At 37.6% G+C, this 25674-nt stretch overlaps 1 protein-coding gene across 3 annotated transcripts; it reads left to right on the top strand.

Annotated features, from left to right (window-relative positions):
- The first annotated feature begins 9870 nt into the window (after nucleotides 1-9870).
- On the top strand, nucleotides 9871-24944 carry LRRC17 (leucine rich repeat containing 17). 3 transcript variants are annotated; one of them, XM_014964345.1, is made up of 5 exons: nucleotides 9871-10006; nucleotides 10914-11000; nucleotides 18022-18888; nucleotides 22662-22817; nucleotides 24024-24944. In XM_014964345.1, the coding sequence occupies exons 3-5, from the start codon at nucleotides 18132-18134 to the stop codon at nucleotides 24425-24427; spliced, it is 1317 nt and encodes a 438-aa protein (XP_014819831.1). In that variant the 5' UTR covers nucleotides 9871-10006; nucleotides 10914-11000; nucleotides 18022-18131; the 3' UTR covers nucleotides 24428-24944. The 3 variants fall into 3 exon arrangements, with proteins under 3 accessions (XP_014819831.1, XP_014819829.1, XP_014819832.1); XM_014964343.1 differs by lacking the exon at nucleotides 9871-10006 and having other exon boundaries at nucleotides 10824-11000; XM_014964346.1 differs by lacking the exons at nucleotides 9871-10006; nucleotides 10914-11000 and having other exon boundaries at nucleotides 18020-18888.
- The last annotated feature ends 730 nt before the right edge of the window (nucleotides 24945-25674 follow it).

The following is a 25674-nucleotide window of genomic DNA, read 5'->3' as shown; positions in this document are numbered from 1 at the left end:
CAGTGTAGAGCAGTGCCTCTACTAGAGCTAACATTCAGGGGTTTTCACCAAAAAATCTAGTTCAAGGGTATTTATTGAGTTTGCAAAAATGTGACTTATACATGCTATTTTGATTCTAAAAGAGAAATGTAGGAAATATTTATAATATTTATTTTCCTACTCCATACAAGTCAATATACAATTTGCATTCAGCAGCCCACACGGTAGGGAAGCAGAAATTAATAATGGTATTTTTAATAGCCTTTTAAACCCAAAAACAAGTCAGAATAATTAATGGCTCAATTAGAAAGATGCTGCTCTTTGGAACTGCTGAAAACCAGAGCTTTCTGAAAAAGTCTGTTGGAGATTATGAGAACTTCCTTTAGTTCCAACACTCAGATATGACAGCACCCCAAGAGACAGAGCTTGGAAAACATATTTAGAGAGTATCAGAACCTGTTTAAACATAGTAATATTTGGTTTAGTGTCTTCATTAATTTAAGGAAGTGAAAAAATTTAAAAGAAAAACAACCTTCTAGCACAGAAGCAAAAGTCATAATTAGTATATGTATGTATGTAGTAGCTGTTCTGTACACATCCCTGAAGAGTTAACCCAAGTTCTTCCTGAGTGTTTCACTTAATCGCTTGCATGTCTCACACATTAATCACTAACTCCTAACATACACAAAGGTTATAAAAATTAAGTAGATAGATGAAAAACCTTTCAGCCAAGTTGAGAGGGATAGAGAACTGACTACAATTTGGGTGTTTCAATACAGTTCATATCTCTGCTATGTTTAACATTACTTGTACACTTAGCTTTTCAATGCCTGCCCAGTATTTCGTCTGTGTTCCTTGATGAATGAAAAATGAATCCCAGAATTCTGTAGGACAGAATCGTATTTTGGCTTCTACAGTTTGTTGTAGCACTCACTAAAGGAATCACTGCAAATCCCAAAGTCCTAGAATTATATGGGTAAGAATCGCAATGTTAAAAAATACGACAACCAGTGTGACCACAAGCTACAGCTAAGAATCGCAATGTTAAAAAATACGACAACTAGAACAGAGCTTCATTGTGTGACCACAAGCTACAGATGAAGCTGTAATTCATGAAGCGTTAAAGTTACCACCATGCAATAATTCAGCCACTGTGGTAGTTTTGGTGTTACTTCACAGTGCAGTTGGTTTTCATTCAAGATAGTTAAATTTAAGAAATATACCTTCAGAATAATTAACTTGCGTAAAGTCTGTAAAGAATGCAGGGCCTGGCAAGACGGTAAAAATTTAAAAAAAAAATTAAAAATTTGAAAAAAAAGGGAAAAAAGGTATTCTGTAACCACAGTGGGTTGAGGGCTGAAATAGGGACATTATAACTTTTGAAATAATTGTGCTGTGAACACACACACTAAGTTTCTCTAGTTGACTGATTAACTGTGTAAGAACACAGGCCACACACTGCTGATAAAGATAAATACATGAAGATAACATAGTTAAAATGGGAAAAAGTGCCAAGGGTCTGAACAACCACATTGGTGGCTTTTAAATGGCTTTAAACTGGAGGGGAGCAGATTTAGATTGGAGATTAGGAGAAAGTTCTTTACCGTGCGGGTGGTAGAGCACTGGAACAGGTTGCCCAGGGAGGTGGTTGAGGCCCCATCCCTGGAGATATTCAAGGTGAGGCTCGATGAGGCCCTGGGCAGCCTGGTCTAGTTGGGGGTGTCCCTGCTGACTGCGGGGAGGTCGGACTAGATTACCTTGGAGGTCCCTTCTGGCCTGGACGATTTTATGATTCTATGATTACCTGTGTCCATTTTTAGACACTGGCCTGGGCAATTCTATGATTCTATGATTACCTGTGTCCGTTTTTAGACACCTAGTTACTCACATTCTATTATTTCTTAATTCTAATAGTCATGGTCAGTTAAATTTCTTCATTTTTCACATGCAGTGAAATACTTCCTGTAATTTAAGATTTCTGAACTGTTAGATTTCCTCTTTCTGCCCCTTTAATTTCTCAAAAAAAAAATCTGTATGAATAAGTTAGAAAAACTTAGACTCTTAGTCTAAGATAAAAAGTCAAGAAAAAAAAAGGAAATTTATTAGGAGCACTAAGATGATTAAGCATTTCAAAATCTATTCTTAAGATTCTCCTACCAATAGGGTGCTTCCCTTGGTTTCTGTAAGAAATTCCTGAATCTTTCTAACTCACAATGTTAACTTTTGTAGCAACACACTGTGCAAGTCAGAGAAACACCAATACTATCAATTCCCATTTTGTATTTTCGTACGTGTTGAGAGGAACTCTTCACTAGGTTTAGACGTGTTACAATCTGCAACTTTGTTAATGCTCAAGCTTTTAAAAGTGTGGGCAAAAACAATTGCAAAAAACTACAGGGTTTTACAATAGCTTTACAATTGCTTAAAATGTTTTGTTAAGGTAATTCATCAGTTCTTTAGCTGTAGAGACAGTAGACACATGTGCAAACACACTCACAGCCCGAGATCTGGCTAACAGACTGGAAAATCCAGCCTTCTGAATGTTAAAGCAGAAAATGCAGGCAGCTGTCCCACCTGCCCAGCTGAACTACCAACCTGACGGCGTGGTATTGCTCCAGCACTTCTCAGCGCTTCTACATGCGATGTCATCACGTTTTCATACAGCATCAGCAGGCACAAAAGGTACTTTCATTGCACATCAAAGCAGAATCCCTAAAACTTCACATGACATCAGAAAGTTTAAGATAAGCAGCAGTTCTAGCTTCTCTGTGTTATTTTATAGATGTGTTGATTTTGAAATGTTTGGAGTTTTTCCCTTCCCTGTTCCCTCCTGCCCTTGACTCCATCACCACGTCACAGACCAGGGAACGAGCACCCAGCTTTGGAAGCCCTTTCATTTGGCTTTGTTTCTACTGATACATGACACACCTGAAGTGGAAAAGAGTCTTCACACAAAATATATCCTTTGTCTACAACTTAAATTACAATTGTAAAATACAGACAGTTTTGTTTACATCTTAGTGCTAGACAGTTATAAATTATTATTTCAGTATTCACAAAATCAAACAATATCCAAATTTTAATGAGTTGTGGCACTGACATTGTCTTTGGCTGTCATTTTCACCTTCTTCATAGCCACATTCCAGCACCAAAATATGCCATGGCTATTAGGTAATATTACTTCTACAGTTGATTTATTTGCTTGAACTGGAATAATAATTAATGGAATTTTGAACACATGATACAGGAACAAAAACCTACCTCTACAAAATATTTTTAAAATATTAAGATAGATGTATTAACATTCTAAGAGTTTATTTTTAAAACTGAAAGATGTGCTAACAGGACTGATTATAATTAACTCTACTAAAATTCCTTTACAATGGTTTACAGAAATCTGGATGTGATATAGTACCTTATACAGTCTGCCACATCCAGTACAAGAGTATGCTTCAATGGCAAAATCATCTTAAGAGCAGCATCTGTAGTCCTCTGGCAATCCGCCGTATGAATGTGCTTGATGTATGGGCAGCATTTACTCATCAATTTGTAACTTAAAGCAGTAATTTCGTTATTCCCTGGTGAAATATATAAAGATGTAAGTTACACATCTGACATACATTAAGGGCCTGATCCAAATGCCTACTGAAATAAGTAGAAAATTCTTATTTATTTCAAATTTTATGAATGAATTTTAAAACAACATCATCCTAATTAATTTTGTGAATTATTATACTTCAGTGCTGACCATGACAGTTTATATTTAGCAAGACCTTTAGAAGTTGTATCAGAAAGATGTGGAGAGTCAAGAAACCAGAGACTTCAAAGTGAAAAAGGTGAAATAAAATATTCATATACCTATGCTATCACGTAACAATAAGATCAGCAATGTTCTGCGTATCATTCCAATTGTTACAATTTCAAACAAATAGTTATAATCCATTTTAACAGTAACTTCTAGATTATGAGTGGTATATAAATGACTGAATATCTTCATATTATGTCTGGGAACGCAAGGAAAAGACATAAGTAACTGGAGACATGGAGTATGGCAGACACCCGAGACAGTGATCTACTTCACAATCACTTTTGCAGAAGCCTGAAAATTCTTTTCTGATGGGCAAAATCAGTAGCAGAATGCTGCTCTCATGTATTACATTTGCTTTAACACTGAAAATCAATGAGAAACTCTCATATATAATCTGGAAGATACAATTCAGTCATACCCAAGTAGCAAAAGGCGACAAGACAACTGATGTTTTCTGAAAGTAACTGCAAGTCAGCAAGATTTATAAGCATAATTAGATAATAGTTTTTAAAAAATATTTTAGGAGAAAGATTTTCATCTAAAATTGTACCTGCATAACTTCCTTTAAAGTCAGTAGAGAGAATAACCCAGTTCTAACACCAGAAAGTTTCTCAAAGTACAGATTTATTTTCAATTTCTTACTTGAATACATCTGCCTGTAAGAGCTGGCATTTCGTTGATTAGGAAATCTTGAATCCCACTGCAGCCACTGGAAACATTTCTGAAGCCATCAACTGAAATCTAAGTAAGGAATAAAATATTTATGTCTTAACAAGCTTAACAAAAACAGTACAGGAAAGGCTTGAGATCTTTTCAATACTTTAAATTCATAGGTATCCAGATGGTCACTAAAACAAGAAATGCATTAATCCCACTAAAAGAAAAACAGATGCATGAGGTATACATATTATTCTGAAATTTTAACAGCATAATCCAAATCCAGGACCTGTTCCAAAAAGGTGTCTAGTAAGCAAGCAAGAGTAAGGTACAACAATTTCTACAGTCAACACCATTTGTGGGAGCAATGGTGAATGTCATTGTCACATCCTTCTACCTTTATTTTCCTAACCCTATGAGGTATTCACACATGCCAAATGCTCACATCTAGCTTGAAGCAAGGTTTGAATGAAGTAAAATATTTTCTTTGTTTTTTCTAGATCCAGGTGGGATACAGAGAAAGATTCTATGCAATCACAATAATATGGAGCTTGTTTACAGAATCCTTCATGTAGGACCACATCACCAACTCTGCACACTCTCACAGCAATATTCAAGATAGAACTGCAGATCTCACCCATTGCCATGGGTAGGTTGGATTTGCCTACTCCAAGTGACTGCAAAACAACCAGTACTAGTGTAGAGCTACCATGGCAAAGGCAAACCTCTTTTCAACTGGTAGTGATCACCAGAAGGTAAAATGTCAGCATGGAAAGATGGGTGCTAGTTTTCAGGACAGAATATGAAATTCAGTTGTCCAAATTCTACAGTTTTGTACTATTTTGTACTCACTATGTAATGTAGGACAATGTAATCCTATCTCCCCTTTCCTCAGCCCCAAACCTCCCGTCTGTATGAAAGGAATTAGCTTAAATCGTGACCATCACGCAACCAGCTGCCTGAGGGAGCTGTTGGGAAATCTCGGAGCTCTGCCGGTCAGGGAGCACTAACTGCTTTAATGTGGCGTGACCAGTTCATTCAAGTAAGAGTGTACCTAGCCCTGCAACAGACCTCCTCACTGTGGGCTCTCAGGCAGCGCCACAGAAGACAGCACATTTCTGCAACACGCACCAAGTAGCTTAGTCTGTTAAAGTAGGAGAAATCACCCCCCAGAAATTTCAGTTGGAGAGGTGAAGTTCTGGTAATTGAGTCTTGTTCCCGGCCCACGTACTACAAAGAGCAAACCATTCCCAGTAGAGGAGAGGGTGTGTTACAGCAGGCAGTTTGTTGCAACACATGGTAACAACGCTGCCCATTACAATCTGAACATGATGCCTTTTCAAAAGCAGGCTGAGGTTTTCCGTCTTCTGAAAAATCAGCCACAGTTTGTTAAGCAATTTGAGTATGCTTTAGCTGTTATGACAGTAGGATTTCCCCTTGTTACTGCTGAGCAGATTTGCTATAATGAGAAGAAATATCTCTGCTCCCAAGGAAGAGCGGCTCAAAAGCTGAGCCAGTGCAGAACAAGGCACCTTCAGCTCTGCTCATTGTTCAAACTGAAGAGGTTTTGTAAGACTCAGCTCCAACGCACGCACCAGTTGTAACCAACTACAATCCACTCCTGTCACTGCTAATCCAAGGGAGCTGTGGGGCTCAATGGGGCCTGATGCCAATTCTTCTGGGGATTTTTTTTTTAATCATGAACTCATCGATAACTATTAAAAGTACCTACCTAGCCTGGTGATCACAGCTAGGTACAGAGTAGGAATACAAGATCCCTTTGTCTAGGCACCTAAAATTTAGACGCAAATAGAATTAAATGATGGATCTTAGTTACATTACATCACTTGTTGCTTTGGCCGAGACTTTAAAAATGTCACTGAAAAAAACTAAGTGCAGACTCGGGAGCCTACTTTTAGGCTCCTGACTTTGCAAATGTTAGCCATTTAACTGAGCAGTGAGATAAATATTTGTGAGGCTTACAGGTTTTTCTGGTAATTGCAGAAGAGGAATCACAGTTGAGAGGACTTTAAAACCAGGGAAATAGGTAGGAAAATTGCTAAATCAAGAAAGTGCCAATAATACTGATAATTATTTTTAAAATAGACTGCAAATGCTAAAGCCTTTGTTTACTCCACTGAAATTAGGAATATAACTGGGGTGTCTGTGTTAGACAATTATGAAACTTGGAATCTCTCTATAGCAAGCAAAGAGCAAGAAAGGTCCCTGAAAAGGTCTGAATCACCTCTGGAGACCTCTCTCCCTCTCTAATTGTTATATAGATAAATTAAAGTAAATGTCTAGGCACTACCTTAGGTTAGATGCTTAAAAATAAGAGAAATTCCTGTTCTCGAAAGGATAGATAATAGGTAACAGGTAATTAGATCAAACTCAACCATGCTGAGGGGCAGAAGTAGCATATCTGTTGCTGGAATTCAGTAATGATTGCATAATGTTAACTACAGTTTAAAGGACTTTTAATCTCTTTGTCTGGAAAAATACTGTTTGCTTAACACAGCCATTTGATACCACAAATAGCAGCAATTCAGCGTTTTCCTCCACGCAAGCCAAAAACAATTATACTGAAGCAGCTAATAATACCCCTACACAGATTGTTTCAAATTTTTTTCACTTGAACTGTTTTTTAACTTAAAGCTGGATCTCAGGCATCAGGTTGAGAAAGCTCCAGTGTGAAACGTGTTCACATAAGATTCAACTAAATTAGTAAACATTTAGATTCTGCTGCAATAGCATATGGATCTGTCTTATTTTTCTTTATTCCTAGAACAACAAAATCTTAATCTTGAATTTCGTTTCTAAAGCCCCTATGAATTATCTATGAAACTTCAGGCACTCTCAAAGATAAAGTGTAGAAATATGAAATTTTGTGCACATTTTAGTAAAACAGTTGCTTTCTCATCTTACTTGGAATTTCAATGTTTAATAGATTGTCTCAAGAGTGAACAGCTTGACCCAAGAATTCATGTTTGGATACACATGGAATTTAATACTGTGTTCTTTGCCCCAGATCAGTAAAATCCCACTTAAACTTCCTTCTTCAAAACAATTGTGAGGGAGGATGCTTTGAAGGTTATTATGAGTCTTAGATCCTATAAAATTCTGCAAAACTGACTCTTCCTGCATGACTCAGTAAGATCATTGAATAAATGTATTCTTTTTTCTTGCATGTACAGGATCAGCAGTAAATGCAATAATCATATATGAAATATAATTCCTTGTCTGTGAGGGGTCTTCAGTCTAATACTTAAATGACTGATTCGGGGTTTTTTCTTATCTGTATACTAGTAAACTTTGATCTGAAATGAAAGTACATCAAAACAAACATTCAGCAAACCACAGCTAAGGATTTGTCCCTGTGGACTTACAAAATAAACGTAGTGAAATGATTAAATGCCTGTAAGAATGCCAAAATTCATTTTATTTCATCTTTTTTATAGTTTTTTAATTTCAAAGAATAGGAATACACAGAATTTTTATTCCAGTTTTGGCTTATTTGCTACATATACAGTACCGCTTGAAAATCCCTTCTTTCTCCCCTCGAACTGACAGCATTTGTAGAATCCACCCTGTAAGGCAGACCGCTGTCTGCAGCGCCAAAGGGATTTTGAGGAAACACTGTTCTATGATTCGAGTATTGTCTATGCACTGTGAGGGGAGAAACTTGAAATTCAGGACTGAGGAAGTGCTCTTGTGGTGCACAAGGGGCAATCTTTTTTTTTATTCTGTGTTTGTCAAGAGTGATAAAATGAATTGTGACATCCTTTCAGATGTTTGGCACACTACATTGGTGGCTTGCCTCCACATGTTATTTTTCTTTTAATTTTCCACTCTCCAAAAAAAATCTTCTACTAACTCCTGAATTAGCATATTTCTAAAAATATGGAATAGTGCATGTGTAACTTATAATAAAGTACTCTTTTGTTACACAAGTTTGCACTGAGGAAATGTAAACAAGTCCTCTTCTTCAATAAATAAAGAACACGGCTCAATTTTTTCTCCCCAAGTGATGGCCCCTTTTTGCTGCTTGATACGTCTGAAGAAGACAGAATTTTACAGCAGCTGCCAAAATAAGAATTCTCCCAATGAGGCCAGAGCAGAAAGAACTCAGATGATGAAAACTGGTAAAGTCTACACATTCGCCAATAGCTTCTCTGACATCCCCACAAACACTGCAGGACATCATGAAATGAAAGAGTCAAATTTATTTTTCCCAGTGTCTTGTGATCTCTTATCCAGCTGTTTTAATATACAGCAACTGATAGACTGCTCGACCACATTTTGGGCCAGAATAACTCCAGTCTGAAAATCAGCCATAGTTGTTGGCACCAAAAATAAAAGACAAGTTCTTTGCAAATCTCCATGCTTCTAATTTAACTGAAAATATCTCTCACTAAACTGTTCTAGTTGTATAATGTCGGTAAATGACACGCAATTGCTTTATACTCTTCCGTCTTTGCAGTTTTGTGTCCAATAGCAGAAAATTTGTCACCTATACTGTTCAGCATCAGCAACAGGACAGAGAAATGTAATGCTTTCTAGGTAATTCTCTGAGAATATCAATGGCGTAATAGGACACCTTTTGAGCGGGACACAAGCAAATATCTATATTTTTATGAAAATACCTTGAAACTCATTAATGAAAACATTTAACATCCATGTCATAAAGACTCAACCTTGATTTCTGAGATTTTATGCAAAAAAAATATACCTACAATTCATCCAGTATTATTACCATGTATTAATGATAAGTTAAAGGAAAGTCTGTCTTGTTTTATGAAAAAGGACTAGAAAATACGTGCTTAATTCAGTTTTCTGCCTAGTTATGTTTTAACAAGCTATTTAAATGTCCAGGTCCTTAAGTTGCCACTTGCAAAATCATTAGCATAATCAGGCATTTTACAGATGCGCTTTTTAAATAGACATTCAAATCTTACGGTAGTAATGGTAATATAAGAATTGTAATGTTAAAATAAAAGAAAAACAGTAAACATGCAAAAAAAGGAAAAAACATATATACTATAAAATATATATTCTGCTTTATAGAACAATTTTTAGCATAATTGAAATGATTATACTATAGATTCACAATATTTTTCTAGCTAATTCTGAAACATTAACCTTACAGAACTTCCTTTTGTTTTAGTTCATCCAACGAGGGGAAAAAAAAAAAAATTCTATCTCACTAAAATGCTTTCTGCAGCAGTGATGTAATTTGATGCTCTTTTTGGTTTTAACTGTTTACTCAAGTACTCAGTAATAATCATTAAGCCCCGTTCCAGAACCGTGAGGAAACCCAAAATGGAGGAAGCTGTGGAATCCCTCTCGGAGCTCTCAAACGCTGGCAAGCAAACCCACTTTCCTCTGGAAAGGGGAGGATTGTGGTTTTCCCAGTTCGATGATGATCACTTTTCTCTGACTACTATTCAACCATGCTTTCTAGAGGCAGATCCTTGCAGCTCATGATTGCACTTCTGAACAAGCAGTAATGTTGCTTTTGGAAAAAATGAGCAATTACTGGCATTTTGAGAAAGTAACTCAGAGGTAGGTAGTTCTTAACTTCCCTCTAACCTTAGCCCTTGTTTCACGTTTCACACTCACTGCACAATAAGGAAGGAGAAACAGACACTCAGAGTAAAGAGCAGCCAGAACAAGACGGTTGCCCCATCTGCCTTCATCCTTGGGTCTGAGAAGCTTCTGCTAGATGGGACGTTAAGCCCCGTTATACGCCTCAGACTCCCTCTCTTTATCATTTCAGATGTATTTTGTAATTTGGAGAACCTTCTCAGTGTATAAAGAAAAGTATGTGGGAGTCTTCATAGAAACATTGGCAGACTTTTATTGCCTTACAGTTTGGCATTTCATACTGCTTTCGAAGTATGTTTCCAGATACAGTATATATTTGAAAGTTTCTAAAATAGTACCAGATTCTAAAACCTTGGTTTTCTTTAGAAGTTTAGTAGGAGACTAAGATAATCTAAACCATTAACTATTTTTAGAATGCAGTTATAAATACTACTTTGATTTATATATTAAACCATTAAAAAGCAGTAACAAAAGTTCACTTTTTAATTAATTTCCTTCTCAGGAAATAAAATGTAAATTCTTATTTTCCAGAGCAGAGTGGCTTTTATTTTTTGATATCTTTGTAAAAACTGCATTTTCAAAGCTCCCGGTTTAAAATCCTAACTAATCATGACACAGAATTAGACTATTTATGGCTACAAAAAGCAAGCCTTGTTCTCATTATGCAGTAAGTACTAGCTGTTTATAGATCTGACAGTTTGTTGGAGGTGATCCAAACCTATAGTGCTATTATTCCTTAGCAAAATTTAAACAGCTGTAGTCATGTAATCCAAAACCCTGGAAGTCTGCTGCAGCGCTTGTTCAACTCCAGTATACCATGAATGCAGGATGCAGCCAGTCATATAAAGGATTCTCTTCTTCACAGAATGAAAGAAAGACGTGAACTACAAACCTGGATGCAACCTGAAAGGTCCACACAGATGAGCTTGTGACAGCCTCTTCCAGAGCCCAGGTACCGTAAACCTTTGTCTCTGAATTTTCTGCAGTGAGCTAAATTCAGATACTGTAAACTGGGGAAGCTGCTTTGCAAAAAAATCCAAAAAAACCCAAAAAACCAACCAACAGGGATTACAAGGGTATGTTACAGAATCAAAAGAACAATATCATAGTTAAGTATTCAGAAAGTTACTGTAAAGAAAAGATGTTCTATATGAAGTAGAATTATCTCCTTGCTGAGGTTTGAAAGTCCCTTTCCTCTGCTGTTCTTTTTCCTCTGCTCTTTGTATTGCAAGTTCCTGGGCAATAGCACTATCACACAATATATTTTACCATAAGAAAACAGTATCATTTTAAAGTTATCTCAAATAACTGTAAGAGCATACTTTTTTAATTAACTGGGATTTTTGTGTGCATACTTTGAAAGCAAATAGACTCTTCAGTGTAAGTTTGCTGGACTGTCTTTGCCATTGATTTTACAAGCAGTGCCTGCTGGAAATGAAAACCAGGACTCTAGTAAAGGACGTTAAAAGCATAAATATACAGTCAGAGCTTCTCAAGTCATATAATTATTTACAAGAGTACTGTTAAAAGTATTTGAAAAATTGAAATGGATACAAAAGGGAATTACCCAAAAAGGAATCATCCAGTGTTAGATTTTGATCAATTCTTTTAGAAAGCATTCTTTATACTAAACATTAGTTGAAAGAAAGCAAGCTATATAAGTGGAAAATATTAATCAACAGCACTCTGTAAAAGCAAGAATCTATACCCTGAATATACTTAAGTTTCCATCTGCAGCTTTGGTTTATAACATACTGAAAACTATTCATTTTACTGAGCTCCGTTTCTAAGTGGAATAAATAACAATTGCCACAAGCACCACAAATGAAAGCACACAGAAAATCAAAACCTAGAATTAGGACCTACTGCTCTGGTAGACATTTAGTTGTAGGAATATAGTCATGCAGTTCTGCAAGTCAGCAGAAGTAGGCATTTTGGAGAAAGATGGGAACACCCACTGAGGAGCTGACTGCTTAAGGAGTGGCATACATTTTTGGAACTGACTTAATACTTTCAATATAGAGTAGGGAAACATGCTGACTTGAACTGAATACCAAAGAAAGAGATAGGAAGCTGGAAAAGAATGTTATTCTATAAAAAAGGATCATAGAAAAATATTAAGAAATTAAACACAAGATTACATTTCATGAAAAAAAATATCTAACAAGAATCAAGACACACAATGTGCAACAGAACCAGATATTAGAATATAAGGTCATGTCTTTCCAGTGTGGGTGTTTGTTTTTTTAAATGGAAACACTTAATTCTTATTAAATACAGAAATAAATGTATCCTTCTTTGTAGAAGCACAAGCCTTTTTGCATTTTAGTGACATATTCCACAGAAATGAGGGCAGAAAATCAAACTCAGAGAGAGTACACTTCCAAAATTATCTGGCAAAATAGATCACAAATTAAGAGTTTGGGGTTTATACTCTGGTAGTTCTGAGGCATTTTAAGTATAAGTTGCTGCAATATTGCACAGATACAGGGAGGCCTTTCTTACTGCATTTTGAAGACCGCGATCAAAACCTTCCAATACTTCTGAAGAGGCATTGATTTTCTGTACAGGTCATGTGACCCATTTTTATGACCCGGGATTTTTAGCACATGCCTGCTTCTGCCAATTTTAAAGGGACAGCTTTCTTATGACTTAAGCTTCAGCACACAGACTACTAAAAATCCTTGTTTTCTGTTATAGCCAAATTGTGCAGGGATTCTTTCATACTGGTTTTTCAATGAATTTAAATTCATTAACCTTCTGACACTTATTCCTGATACACTATATTCACATACACCATATGCAACAGAACTTTTGAGAGGGAAATTGTAGCTGATTATTTATGTTGTGTAAAATGGAGGTCAAAATGTCTGTATGGAACAGCAGGAGAGAATCAAAAATGACCCAACAGGTTTGAGCACGCTCAGCCTACACTTCACTTGTTCCTCGTTCCAGAAACAGACATCTGATATACAACAGCCCAATTCACATGCAGCATTATGAGATGCAACACTGCCACCTCTGAGGACTTTGTATTAGTTCCCTCACACACAGGACCTGTGGTGAGCTAAAGCTTTTGAGATGACTTGTAAAATGTTTATGAAATTTGCCTGCTATCAAAATCTTCACAGGACAGCAACTTTTCACACACCCCCATAATCTCAGAAACAATCAGCTTCACTTTTTGTTCAAAAACTGGCAATAAAAACAGTGGCATCTTATGGTTTTAAATCAGAATTATCATGTGTGACTGGGAAAATTTCTTATTAACGAGGTACAAGTTAACTGCAAAATATGTTTTGTCAGTAGGTCAAAATGTCTGTATGGAACAGCAGGAGAGAATCAAAAATGACCCAACAGGTTTGAGCACGCTCAGCCTACACTTCACTTGTTCCTCGTTCCAGAAACAGACATCTGATATACAACAGCCCAATTCACATGCAGCATTATGAGATGCAACACTGCCACCTCTGAGGACTTTGTATTAGTTCCCTCACACACAGGACCTGTGGTGAGCTAAAGCTTTTGAGATGACTTGTAAAATGTTTATGAAATTTGCCTGCTATCAAAATCTTCACAGGACAGCAACTTTTCACACACCCCCATAATCTCAGAAACAATCAGCTTCACTTTTTGTTCAAAAACTGGCAATAAAAACAGTGGCATCTTATGGTTTTAAATCAGAATTATCATGTGTGACTGGGAAAATTTCTTATTAACGAGGTACAAGTTAACTGCAAAATATGTTTTGTCAGTGGAGAATTTTTCTCTTTTTTTTTTTTTTTAAACATGTCGATACATTGAAAGCTTCACCTGCTCTGGAGAATTCTTTCTTGGGTACATGCTATTTACACATCAAAAGAAATGAACATTTGGTGGCAACAGCATGCTCAGGTAACTGGGATAACATGCGCTGAGATTAGCTATGGGACAGCTGTTCCAAACTTCAACATAAATGTAAAATGACAAAATACCAGCCAACATTGAGAAAACACTGGTTATGATAAAAATAATACTGATGAAGAGATGAGTGCTAACATTGGAGACACTAAATGCAAAACTTTGCGAAAACAAATGTTAGTTTTATAAGGATATGGCATTATAGATTAGGAGAATTCAGAGAAATTGTCCAAGCAGCCATGGACCAGGTTAGGCAAGCTAAAGCCCAGCTAGAATTAAATCTGGCCAGGGACGTCAAGGGCAACAAGACAAACTTCTATAGGTATGTCAGTGATAAAAGGAATGCCAGAGAAGATAAGAGCCCTCTCCAGATGCAAACAGGAGACCTGGTCATCAGGATATGGAGAAGGCTGAAGTACTCAATGACTTTTTTACTTCAGTCTTCACCGGAAAGGGCTCTAACCACATTGCCCAACTTGCAGAAGGCAAAGGCAGGGGCTGTGAGAATGAAGAACAGCTCACAATAGGTGAAGATCAACTATGAGACCATCTAAGGAACACAGAGGTCCATGGGACCTGATGAAATCCATCTGCAGATCCCGAGGGAGCTGGTGGATGAAGTTGCTAAGATGCTTTCCATTATATTTGAAAATTCATGGCAGTCTGGTGAAGTTCCCACTGACTGGAAAAGGGGAAACATAACCCCCACTTTCGAAAAGGGGAAAAAGGAAGACTCGGCCAGTTGGTCTCAGCTCTGTGCCCAGCAAGATCATGGAGCAGGATCCTCCTGGAAAACACACTAAGGCATATGGAAAATAAAGAGGTGATTCGTGACAGCCAACATGGCTTCACCAAGGACAAGTCAAGCCTGATAAATGCAGTGACTGTATATGACAGGGTTACAGTGTTGGCGGATAAGGGGAGAGCAACAGACATCATCTGCCTGGACCTGTGCAAAGCGTTTGACATCATCCCACATGACATCCTGGGCTCTGAATTGGAGAGTCACAGATTTGATGGATGGACCACTTGGTGGATAAGGAACTGGCCAGATGCTTGCACTCAAAGAGTTGAGGTCAACAGTTTGATGTCCAAGTGGAAACTAGTGATGAGTGGCGTTCCTCAGGGGTCAGTATTGGCATCAGTGCTGTTTAACATCTTTGTTGGTGACATGGACAGTGTGATTGGTGACTTGCACCCTCAGCAAGTTTGCTGATGACACCAAGCTGTGTGGCACAGTTGACATGCTGGATGGCATATGCAGAGGGACCTGGACAGACTTTGAGAAGTGGGTCCATGTCAACCTCATGAAATTCGACAAGGGCAAGTGCAAGGTGCTGCACCTGGGTTAGGGCAATCCCAAGCACAAATACAGGCTGGGTGGAGAATATCAGAGCAGTCCTGAAGAGAAGGACTTGGGAGTGTTTGTTGATGAGAGGCTTGACATGAGCCAGCAATGTGCACTTGCGGCCCAGAAGGCCAACTGTATCCTGGGCTGCATCAGAAGAAGCCTGGACAGCAGGTTGGGGGAGGTAACTCTCCCCCTCTACTCTGCTCTGGTGATACCCCACTTGGAGTACTGTGTCCAACTTTGGAGTCCTCCACACAAGAAGGACATGGAGCTGTTGGAAAGGGTCCAGAGGAAGGCCATGAAGATGATCAGAGGGCTGCAGCTCCTCTCCTATGAAGACAAGCTGAGAGAGTTGGGATTGTTCAACCTAGAGAAGGCTCTATACCTTATAGTAGCCTTCCAGTACCTGAAGGGGGCCTGCAAGAAAGCTGCAGAGGGGCTTTTTACAAGGGCATGTAGTGAAAGGACAAGGGGTAATGGCTTCAAACTGGAAGAGAGGAGATTTAGATTAGATTCCAGGAAGAAATTATTTACAGTGATGGTGGTGAAGCACTAGAACAGGTTGCCCAAGGAAGTTGTGGATGCCCCTTCCCTGAAAGTGTTCAAGGCCAGGCTGGACGGGGCTTTGAGCAACCTACTCTAGTGGGAGGTGTCCCCCTAGGGGGGTTGGAACTAGATGATCTTTGAGGTCCCTTCCAGCCTAAGCCATTCTATGATTCTATGATTCTACACTACTGAAAGTAGCTACACATGGTGGTATTATGGCTGACTATAATTTAATTATCAGACAGAATGTAGTACTAGAAATAAATGCCAGTTCAGATCCTGGAGGTGGAAAGGAAGAGAAAAGAATATTACCGTAAGTATTTACTGCCTTTCCTCCCCAAGTTCTTTTTTCTGTTTCCGAGCTCTCCTGGATAGAATGAGCTATCACGTTCGCAGAACAATGAACAGTTCAAAACAACATAGAAGATCCCAGTTATGATTCAAATTATTAAAACACATCAATTTACACTGACTAGCATATAGTTCCCAAAAAGTAACAAATAAAGTTTCGTTTTTTCATGTAATGGACAAAGTCGCCAATGTAAACACTCATTTACACTGTGAATTAACAGAATCTGAATGCAGATAGACAACTGGCAACCGCAGGAACAAAGTGGAGAAACCAGTCAATGGCTTTGCAAAGGTAACATTAACACACGGATTAGGGGGACGCAGTAGCACGCACAGACCGGACTTTTAGACTCATCTGTCTAATGAGTAAGAACTGCACAAATACTGAGAATGCCCAACAGTCAAGATGTGGTTTAAACTCATCTACCAATTTAAAAGTTCTACCAAAAACTTTACCTGATATTAGTTGATTTATTGCGCCACCTTTCCTCCAGATAAAACAAGTTTTTTGAGCCCAAAACAATGATGGTTTAGAAACAGAACATCTTTGCGATGATCTGCACTCCAGATTGGGATTCAATACCTTCCCAGGTGCTAAGGTCAAAAAGGACTGAGCATAACGTAAAGTTGTCCACAGTCATACAGAAGTAAGTAAGTAGTTAAGCCAAACAGTGAAGAAATAAAAAAAAAAAAAATCAGAAGGAATGACACTGACTAGCAAAAGTAGGAAATTTATGAGATGGAAAAAGTTAGAAAAAAAAAAAACGTAAAGGGTTAAAATGTTTCTAAGGAAACACAATCTTGGGGCCAAATTTCATGAAAAATGAAGGAAAAGGGAAGTGAACAGGAGTACTGCGGAAATTCAGGAGGGAACATAAGCCAAAAAAGTACTAAAAATACTGCGGCAATTTTGGACGCGGTTGCAGGGAGCAGTCCTTGTCTTCCCCTATTAATAATTCCTAATAGTGTTTGTGACCAGGTTAGATGAGGCTTTGAGCAACCTGGTCTAGCGGAAGCTGACCCTGCCCATGGCAGGAGGGTTGGAATTCCATGATCTTTATTTAAGGTCCCTTCCAACCTAAATCATTCTATGATTCTATCGTTCTCTAATGACTATATTTGACTTGCTTGGAAAAGCAAAAGCTCCCAGCTTACCTCTCTGTACTCTCCCTCCTCAGGTGGCCAGACATGGAAGTGGTTTGAAGCAGGCCACAGCCAGGACCTGCAGGTTCCCTTTGCCCACACTCTGACAACATATAGCCTCATAGGCTCTTGCAAATTGTTATTTTTGGGTCCATTTCAGAGTAGCCCAGCCAGCTTTGTCTACCTGACACAGACCATAACACTTGATTGTAGCAGGGCTAGTTATGAAAAATTGGGGCTCCACCTGAACACAAGTCCAGTTTGATAGGGTTTGATAGACACTAGATGACTTTCCCTGGTCTGGCTCTGTATGTGTTCCAGTGGGTCAACACCCAGAAAGCTGGAAAATAACAGCTTCAAGCTCCTCTTTCAAGATGAACTTAAATACAAAAAAGATACAGCCTGATGCCATTTTCCTAAATACACGAAAACCTTCTAAGAAAGATCAGTTAGAAATCCATCCATATAGTTTCCCATGTTTAATCAAAATGAATAACAGTACACCAGAGGCAATAAAAGCCACCAAAAAAAAAAAAGGTAGGATGTTAAATCTTCAAAGTATTTGTGAATTCCCAAGTAGTGTGATGATTGAGTACTTGACTGAACGCTGCATATTATGTACAAGCCTCCATGAAAATGCCTGTTCCATCTGTTCTAATGTTTTACTTTTCTTCCAACGCAGGGATCCCACACACCCCAGCTGTGCCTCCTCAGATCTGAACAACACTGAATAAGACTGTCCAAAATTTTCCAGCTGTCACAGAAAATAACTGGGGCCAGCTGAATGTCAGGATGCAAGTAGTTACTATTATACTACTACTTCTTCTTTGTAAAGCATCTGACTGTAGGAAGACAAGGAATAGGAGTTTGAGAAACAATGAAAGAGAAAATACTTTAAGGAAAGCATCTAGCACTGTTAAGCGCAATGCCCAAGGCCTCCCATGTGATATATACACTTATCTTTATGAGAAATACCTAGATTGCCAGGAAAGAAAATTGATTTTTGTGGCACCTGATTGGCCAGAGGATTTAAAACACATGCTGCTAGCAAGAAACAGGATTCGTAAATTGAAGAATAATATGTTTTCCAAGTATAAAGCACTGAAAAGTCTGGATTTACAACAGAATGATATATCAAAAATTGAGAGCGAGGCTTTTTTTGGTTTGAATAAACTTACCACACTCTTACTTCAACATAATCAAATTAAGAGTTTATCTGAAGAGATTTTTATTTATACACCCAGTCTAAACTACCTACGTCTTTATGATAATCCCTGGCATTGCAACTGTGAACTAGAAACTCTTATTACAATGCTTCAGGTTCCAACAAATAGGAATTTGGGAAATTATGCCAAGTGCGTGCACCCAATAGAACTGAAAAATCAAAAGTTAAAGCAGATAAAAGCTGAACAGCTCTGTAGTGAAGAGGACAGGCAGAACCCCCAAAACATAAAACAGGATAAGCCTGAAGCTGTCAAACCAGAATTTGATTCCTCTTTGTGCCACATGTATGTGTTTCCTGTACCAACCCTGAACTGCAGAAGAAAAGGTTTGTATCCGTCCTTATAACTGAATTTGTGACTTTAATGTTCTTGCTCCCTTACTACATTTATTCACATATCACTTACAGCAAATTAATACAGTACAAGTACTTGCTTTACTTACTTTAACTAATACTGTTAATTGTTTTTCTCCCATTAACTACAAGCAACAAGTAGGAGTTCTTTCTGGATTTTACGCCTACTCTGCAGCCCCAGTTCCACAAATATTCTTTAGTGCTCTAGTATGAGACACCCAACAAAAATCAACAGGAATAAAATTAAGTTACTGAATGATCGGCACCTCGCTATTCTGATTTTACAGCTATACGCATGCTAATCGGTCAAATTACAGCTGTGCTGAAATTGTCATATCGATAGAGAGAAGCACAGAGTGTCTTTTCTTCTTTCCAGTGTACAAACAAAGATAGCAACAGCTTTGAGAGAAGCGAGCTGTGAAGCAGGACTGGAGGAGCCAGCTGTGCTGACAATGCCCAAAGGATCCTGATTGCAAAGGAGGGCCATTGCGTCCTCACATTTTCTGTGCAAGATTTCTTCTACTAAGGGAAGAAATTGCATTTTGTTCATAAAGAAATACCTCCTCTTTGTTCTTCCTCCCAGCACCCAGCAAACATTCCAAAGTTGAAGGCCCTTCAAGAAATGTTTTTCAGACACTTGGAACCACTCCATTCCTAAATCCTTCTCAGGCTCCAAAAAGCCACAGTTAAGCCTTGAGGGTAAACCAGCTGGGACATATATCAACACAAAGTGCACATTTATTCATGCTTTATATTTCCCATATTTTATCCCATGATGAAACAAAGCAAACAACAAAACGATTCAGAAAAGAGTCATTCTTTAACATTACAAATCTGGTGAAAAAAAAGCATTCCTAGAAGTAGCCAAAATTGGGAGGATTTTTTTTTCCCAACTTTTGTGAAGTGTGGCCTGCAATATCAGATCCCTGCAGATGTTTTGCCCACTTCTATCTTATAATGTGTTTGCTAAACCTCTATTTGCTCCAACAGTGACTTAAATTTATGTAACAACTCTGCGTGCACTTATTCTTGGATCTTAATGCCAGAGATAAGCTCAGAAGTCAATATAAAGAGCCAATACCCAAATATAAAGAATTAATGATTTCAGTATTTGATTACAGAGTTTATCTACTATGTACATTATAAAAAATGGTCCACATTTTGGTCTGCATCCAAGGCCAGGCTGGACGGGGCTTTGAGCAACCTGCTCTAGTGGGAGGTGTCCCTGCTCATGGCAGGGGGGTTGGAACTCGATGATCTTTAAGGTCCCTTCCAACTCTAACCATTCTATGATTCTACATTTTTACTTTTTTCTGCCTATTAGTAATTTATTCTTTTTACTGGCTAACGTTTATTAATTTCTTAATATCGACCTACCTTACCTTTCCCTGTAAATAGGATCTTAATTATTACGTTACAGACTACAATCTTAGTAATCCGTCATAGGATCTTAATTATATCATTATTACCTTATGTCTCCTGGAAACTGCAATAAATATATATATATTCTAATCTTAATATAAGAAAAGACAGCCTTTCCAGCTCTCCCCATTTAGTTGTATCAATGAGATGAGCTGAATACATTAATATAATCAAAAACTTTTGGCAAGAAAAACGTTACTTTTTTCTCTAAGTTCATAGAAACACTCAATGGGGTCGGCTTTTACAGTATTTAAAAAAAATGGTCTATTATCTTTAGTACTAATAATGAAGGAATAAGGTTACTTCAATCTCTACATGAGTGCACTAGAGGGTACAGGGACTCCCTCCTTCAGGTCAAGAACTTAACATATCACTCCAGGACTTCCTGAATGTCTAGCATGGACACATGAGTACGCTCGGTATTTTTTAGGAAGTATCAGATCTACTGTACATATGCCTGACAGCTGGATGCAGATACCCCATGGACATTTGGGATTTCTGAACATATGGTGATCTTTGATGAAAGCATTGTACTTGCTGCCTTTGCATATGATCACTGTGCAGCAGATGCACAATTTCATTGGAATTTTCCTCAGAAACAGGAGTATTATGCACCCAAAAACCTGAGAAAACACAAAAATACTTCTAACCACATGAACAAGATTTTAAAGTAGGAAAAAAGGTGCATCAGTTCCCAAACCAGTAAGATGACATGAAAAGCTGCCATCCATTATTCCTTTACAATGGAGGGGATGGAGTGACGAGCAGCATACCAGTACTATGTATCTCTGAGGAGATATGCCAACAGGTCAGCAGCTTTCAGTTAATGTCAGAAAGCTCATGGAAGAAACATCTTAAAAATACATATAACCATATGTATGTTCTCCTTTTTGAAGAACTTCTTCCATATATCTCATCAGACTGGTGATACACCGGATCTTTCAGTCCTTGAGAATGAAAGTATCCTATGCCCTTGATTCTGTTTTACCAAAAAGAGCAACAAAATTTGGATGCAAAAGTAACTTCTGTTTGCTTTTCTGCAAAATAATTTGTATTTGCAGGAGCAGTTGAAAAAAATCTGCTTTCTAGTACTGCCAGACTCTCCAAGTCTCTAAATTAATGTATTATTTGCATTCATTAGATCATAAGTAGGCTCTGAAGCTTTGACATCTGCACAAGCAGGAAGCACTCCAACCAGACTAGAGTACTTAAAATATTTATGTATTTATAATACCAAAGCTCTGCTCAAAATCAGATATAAGGCAGGAAGTCTCTGATATGTTGCTTTAGTCTCAACAATACCTGATGCATTAGACATCCTCAGAACTTCAGAAGTACACTGACAAGCCAAATTTCAGCACAGATGCAGAGACTACTTGCTTTCATTCAAAGATGGTCAAAGAAGAGATACTGCTCGTTTTCTTCTAATAACAGCCCAGGATGAGAACACTCATTGAGTGAACATAATCCTGGAGATTAGTTTTATTAACATTATCCTGAGAGGATTCAAACCACAGTTTGTACTTCTCAAGAACGTGCCCTTACTACCGGACTCAAAGTTATTCTTTCTGTAACTCTTTTGCGAGGAAGGCTGTAAGGGCACGTACGGAGCTGCCTGAGAGGTGCTCAGCTACTTTGGCAACGCCAATGGTACAGGTAGGATGGAGCAGTGGACAGACAGAATGCCACTGTGCTGCCTGGACATGTAACAGCTGTAGGTATTGTGACAAATATAAAGTCTTAAATGTTACTGAAACACGACATAACTGTAATTACAGAACTATAATTATAACTACATATATTACTGTAAATATTATAACAACTAGCATTTTTAGTGTTGATAAAATTTAGAACATTTTACTTTTTGGCAACACAAAACAATGATGTAAGACAACACACCATAGTTTTGTTATGGAAGATGTTCGCATACCAATTAGCATTTTTTATATAGTTACTCTGGTTTCTTTTCTTTAAAGGATCAAGCCCTTCACACATACATTTTATTAGCATAGTATCTTCACTACCTACCCTATTCCTATGCAAATGAACAGTACGGTTCTATTAAAAAGAAAATATAAAACACAGAAAGAGGCCTTACTATAAGCACTAATGGAGAGCAACTTTCACCTGAAATGTAAAGATAAAAGTTAAAAAAGCAATGGAATTCAGAGGTTGAAAAAACATGCTGACACTAGTAGTGGGGGGAAAAAATGAAAAATGAAACAAGGCTAGACTGACAATACGGTGTGGTATGCAACTGTAGTACCACAAGCAGCAAGAACAGTCTAAAGCTGACACAAGTTATGTCTTTTTCACTTTTTAAGATTTAAAGAAAGTTCCGGGTAACATACCTCCTGATATAGTTAAACTTGATTTGTCCAACAACAAAATTAGACAACTACGAACCAAAGAGTTTGAAGATGTCAGTGAACTGAAGATATTAAACCTGAACAGTAATGGAATAGCTTACATTGATCCTGGTAAGAATAATTTTACATATTAATTAAAAAGCGATTTGGTTTTTATTAATTATAAAATTTGATGATTCCTTTATCAGATATAAATGTGGGGGGAAAAGAACTTAGAAATCTAGAAGTTGGTGCATATTTTACCTGTTGTACCACCAACTCACACGGTAAAGGTTTGCACCGAAATGTATTCACCATGGAAGTCAATGAAGAGAGTCTGATTTCTACTGCACTTTCTCAATATTAAACCAACCAAGTGCAAAAATTTAATTCTGCAGACTAAAAAACTAATCATTTCTCAAAATGCTAAATAGTTGAATGATTTTTTAAAATATCTTTACCAAATCTAAGAAAATATGTCATATAATGGGGCTGGTTTTAAACTACATTGGACAATAAAGTAATAGATAAACTCTTTTGGGTTAAAAATCACTCCATATAATTTCTCTTAAGTTGTATGTTATTAGAAATCCAGTGGCCTTCTTGGGAATTTGCTTATTGCCTATGTGTATTTCATTTTGAAATGAAAGCAGACACAAGGAGAGAGAGATAGCAAGTATGAAGCAAAATGGGCCTTCTCTAGTAGCATTTTGGGTTAAACAGGAGTAGGAAGTGGTAATATCAGTAAAATGGTACTTATGGGGTTTAACATTACACATAGTCAATTTATTTAAAGTAAGACTTCTGCTATTAAATGAAACAGTATATTTGCAGCAATTCCAAACTGCTCTCTGAAATGTGATGCAGAAGCATTATTTTGAAGGCCCATGTTTATTATCTTCCATGTCTTAAAATATAAATTTAAAGGTTGTATACACACACACAAATACATACATACAAAAACTACCAGCCCTGCACATTATCTCATGCATAATTATTTCCATATTTCTACTTCTGTATCATGGCAATAGCAGTAGACTTCTACAAGCAAACCAGGCATTCATGCACCCTCACTGTCCTTATTCTACACTCATGCATGCTCATTTGGTGTTTTATAACTTCACCAGCAGTACAACCCCCCTAATGTCAATATATTTATACTGATATGTCACTTTTCAAGGCACAAGCTGTATTTTAAAGTTCAGTGTTTTAAAAGTCTTTTTTGTAGCCTTTAAAAAAAATAAAATTAATAGATGTATAATTATGAAAATTGCAGACATGCATGTTTTTCCCTAACTTATCTTTATACAGTACCAATAACTTTTTCTTCTTGACTAGCTGCTTTCTCAGGCCTCAATAACTTAGAGGAGCTGGATCTATCAAACAACAGCTTGCAGAATTTTGAATACGGAGTACTGGAAGATCTTTACTTTCTGAAAATACTGTGGCTGAGAGACAATCCTTGGAGATGTGATTACAACATTCATTATCTTTTCTACTGGTTGAAGCATCACTACAATGTTCACTACAACGGCCTAGAATGCAAAACGCCTGAGGAGTACAAAGGGTGGTCTGTTGGAAAATACGTTCGAAGTTATTACGAGGAGTGCCCAAAAGACAAGCTTCCCATTTATCCAGAAACTTTCGATCTGGACAAAGAAGATGAGGAATGGGAACGACACAAAGAACAATCAGTTCAAACAGTACAGAAGCACGGTGTAATTGTCACTGTGATAGGCTAATAAGGGAATTCCTTTTTTTTATTTTTTGGTACATTCAAATATTTGATACTTTGACAAAGAAAAACATGCTGTTTACATTTTTTGTTTATTATACTATTGTTTGTATGACAATCTGACTACAGAGATTCCTGTTTATTGCAGATAATAATTACTGAATGGCATTAGTTATACAGCATTTTTCATCAAGTAATTGTTTCTGACAATTTGTTCTGGACATTCTTGTGAAATATTTTGGCAAATATTTGAAACTATGCAGTAGAAATCGATAGACACAAATGTACATAATGTGGTGGGAAGGAGCTGCTTTATGTATGAACACAGCTTGTGCTGAGATGGAACTAGCTCCAGGATTGTGACCAAGACTCATTTTTCTTGAATGTATTGACAGTTCTTTGTATCTACCAGTTTCCTAAAATATTCCCAGAAAACTTTTCTAAGATTTTTGTATCAGCGTCCTGTTGTTTTATTGTATACCAAAAATCAAACTGAAAACTAACCTTAAATACAGCTCTAGAAACACGGGAATGGCAGTTGTTACACTGATCAGGATTCAAACCCAGAAGTTGGGTCCTACTCACTGATTTACCAGTGTTCCTGTTCAGTCTTAATAACTCAGCCTCTGCCTCTTCCAGACCTGAGCTGCCCCAAACCATGAGTAGCCAAGACAAGGCTGGTTCCCAACATCCAGCTCCACATGCTTATATTTGCTTTGTTTGGTTTATGCAGTAGGCAGAGCTGAAGACTTTCTAGGAAGCATTTTAGGTTGTCGTGTCAGTTTGACAGAGATTACGTGGCAACACTTCTAGATCACGGAATCACGGAATCACATGAAGGCTGCTGTGGTCTGCATCCAACATGCAAGTGCCCGTCCAAACCAAAGGTAAATATGCTTTTGAGTGCTCACTGGAAGTGTGGGACATCCTCAAAGCCTGTCCTTCCCCCAGCTCATCTGGAAAGTGCACATTATAGTATCTCCTTATCACACAACTGTCTATGTGAATATACATTCATTAAAAACTGTGGTTATTCTAACACTAGGGCACCAAATACCCCAGCTCAGTAGACAATATCTCTAAAGATAAAATTCCTTGCTATATAATATACTGGCTAAAAGTTCCTTTACAGAAAAGCTGGTTTTACTGAATGACTATTCTTGGCTTTTACATAATATTTCTGTTTTTTTAATTTCTGCATTGGTTCATAGTGAACTAGCAGAACTAGTGCCTCTTAAATACAGATATTATAAA

The sequence above is a fragment of the Calidris pugnax genome, unplaced genomic scaffold, assembly GCF_001431845.1.
Source record: "Calidris pugnax isolate Ruff unplaced genomic scaffold, ASM143184v1 scaffold44, whole genome shotgun sequence".
In the NCBI taxonomy this organism is placed as follows: domain Eukaryota; kingdom Metazoa; phylum Chordata; class Aves; order Charadriiformes; family Scolopacidae; genus Calidris; species Calidris pugnax.
Note: the sequence above shows the minus strand (reverse complement) of the source record. Positions and strands in the feature narration are given on the sequence as shown.

Coding starts and splice junctions, on each gene's coding strand:
- LRRC17 (XM_014964345.1), top strand. CDS start 18,132: ATGCAAGTAGTTACTATTATACTACTACTTCTTCTTTGTAAAGCATCT. Junction 18,889..22,661: donor CCTGAACTGCAGAAGAAAAG/GTTTGTATCCGT, acceptor TCACTTTTTAAG/ATTTAAAGAAAGTTCCGGGT. Junction 22,818..24,023: donor AATAGCTTACATTGATCCTG/GTAAGAATAATT, acceptor CTTCTTGACTAG/CTGCTTTCTCAGGCCTCAAT.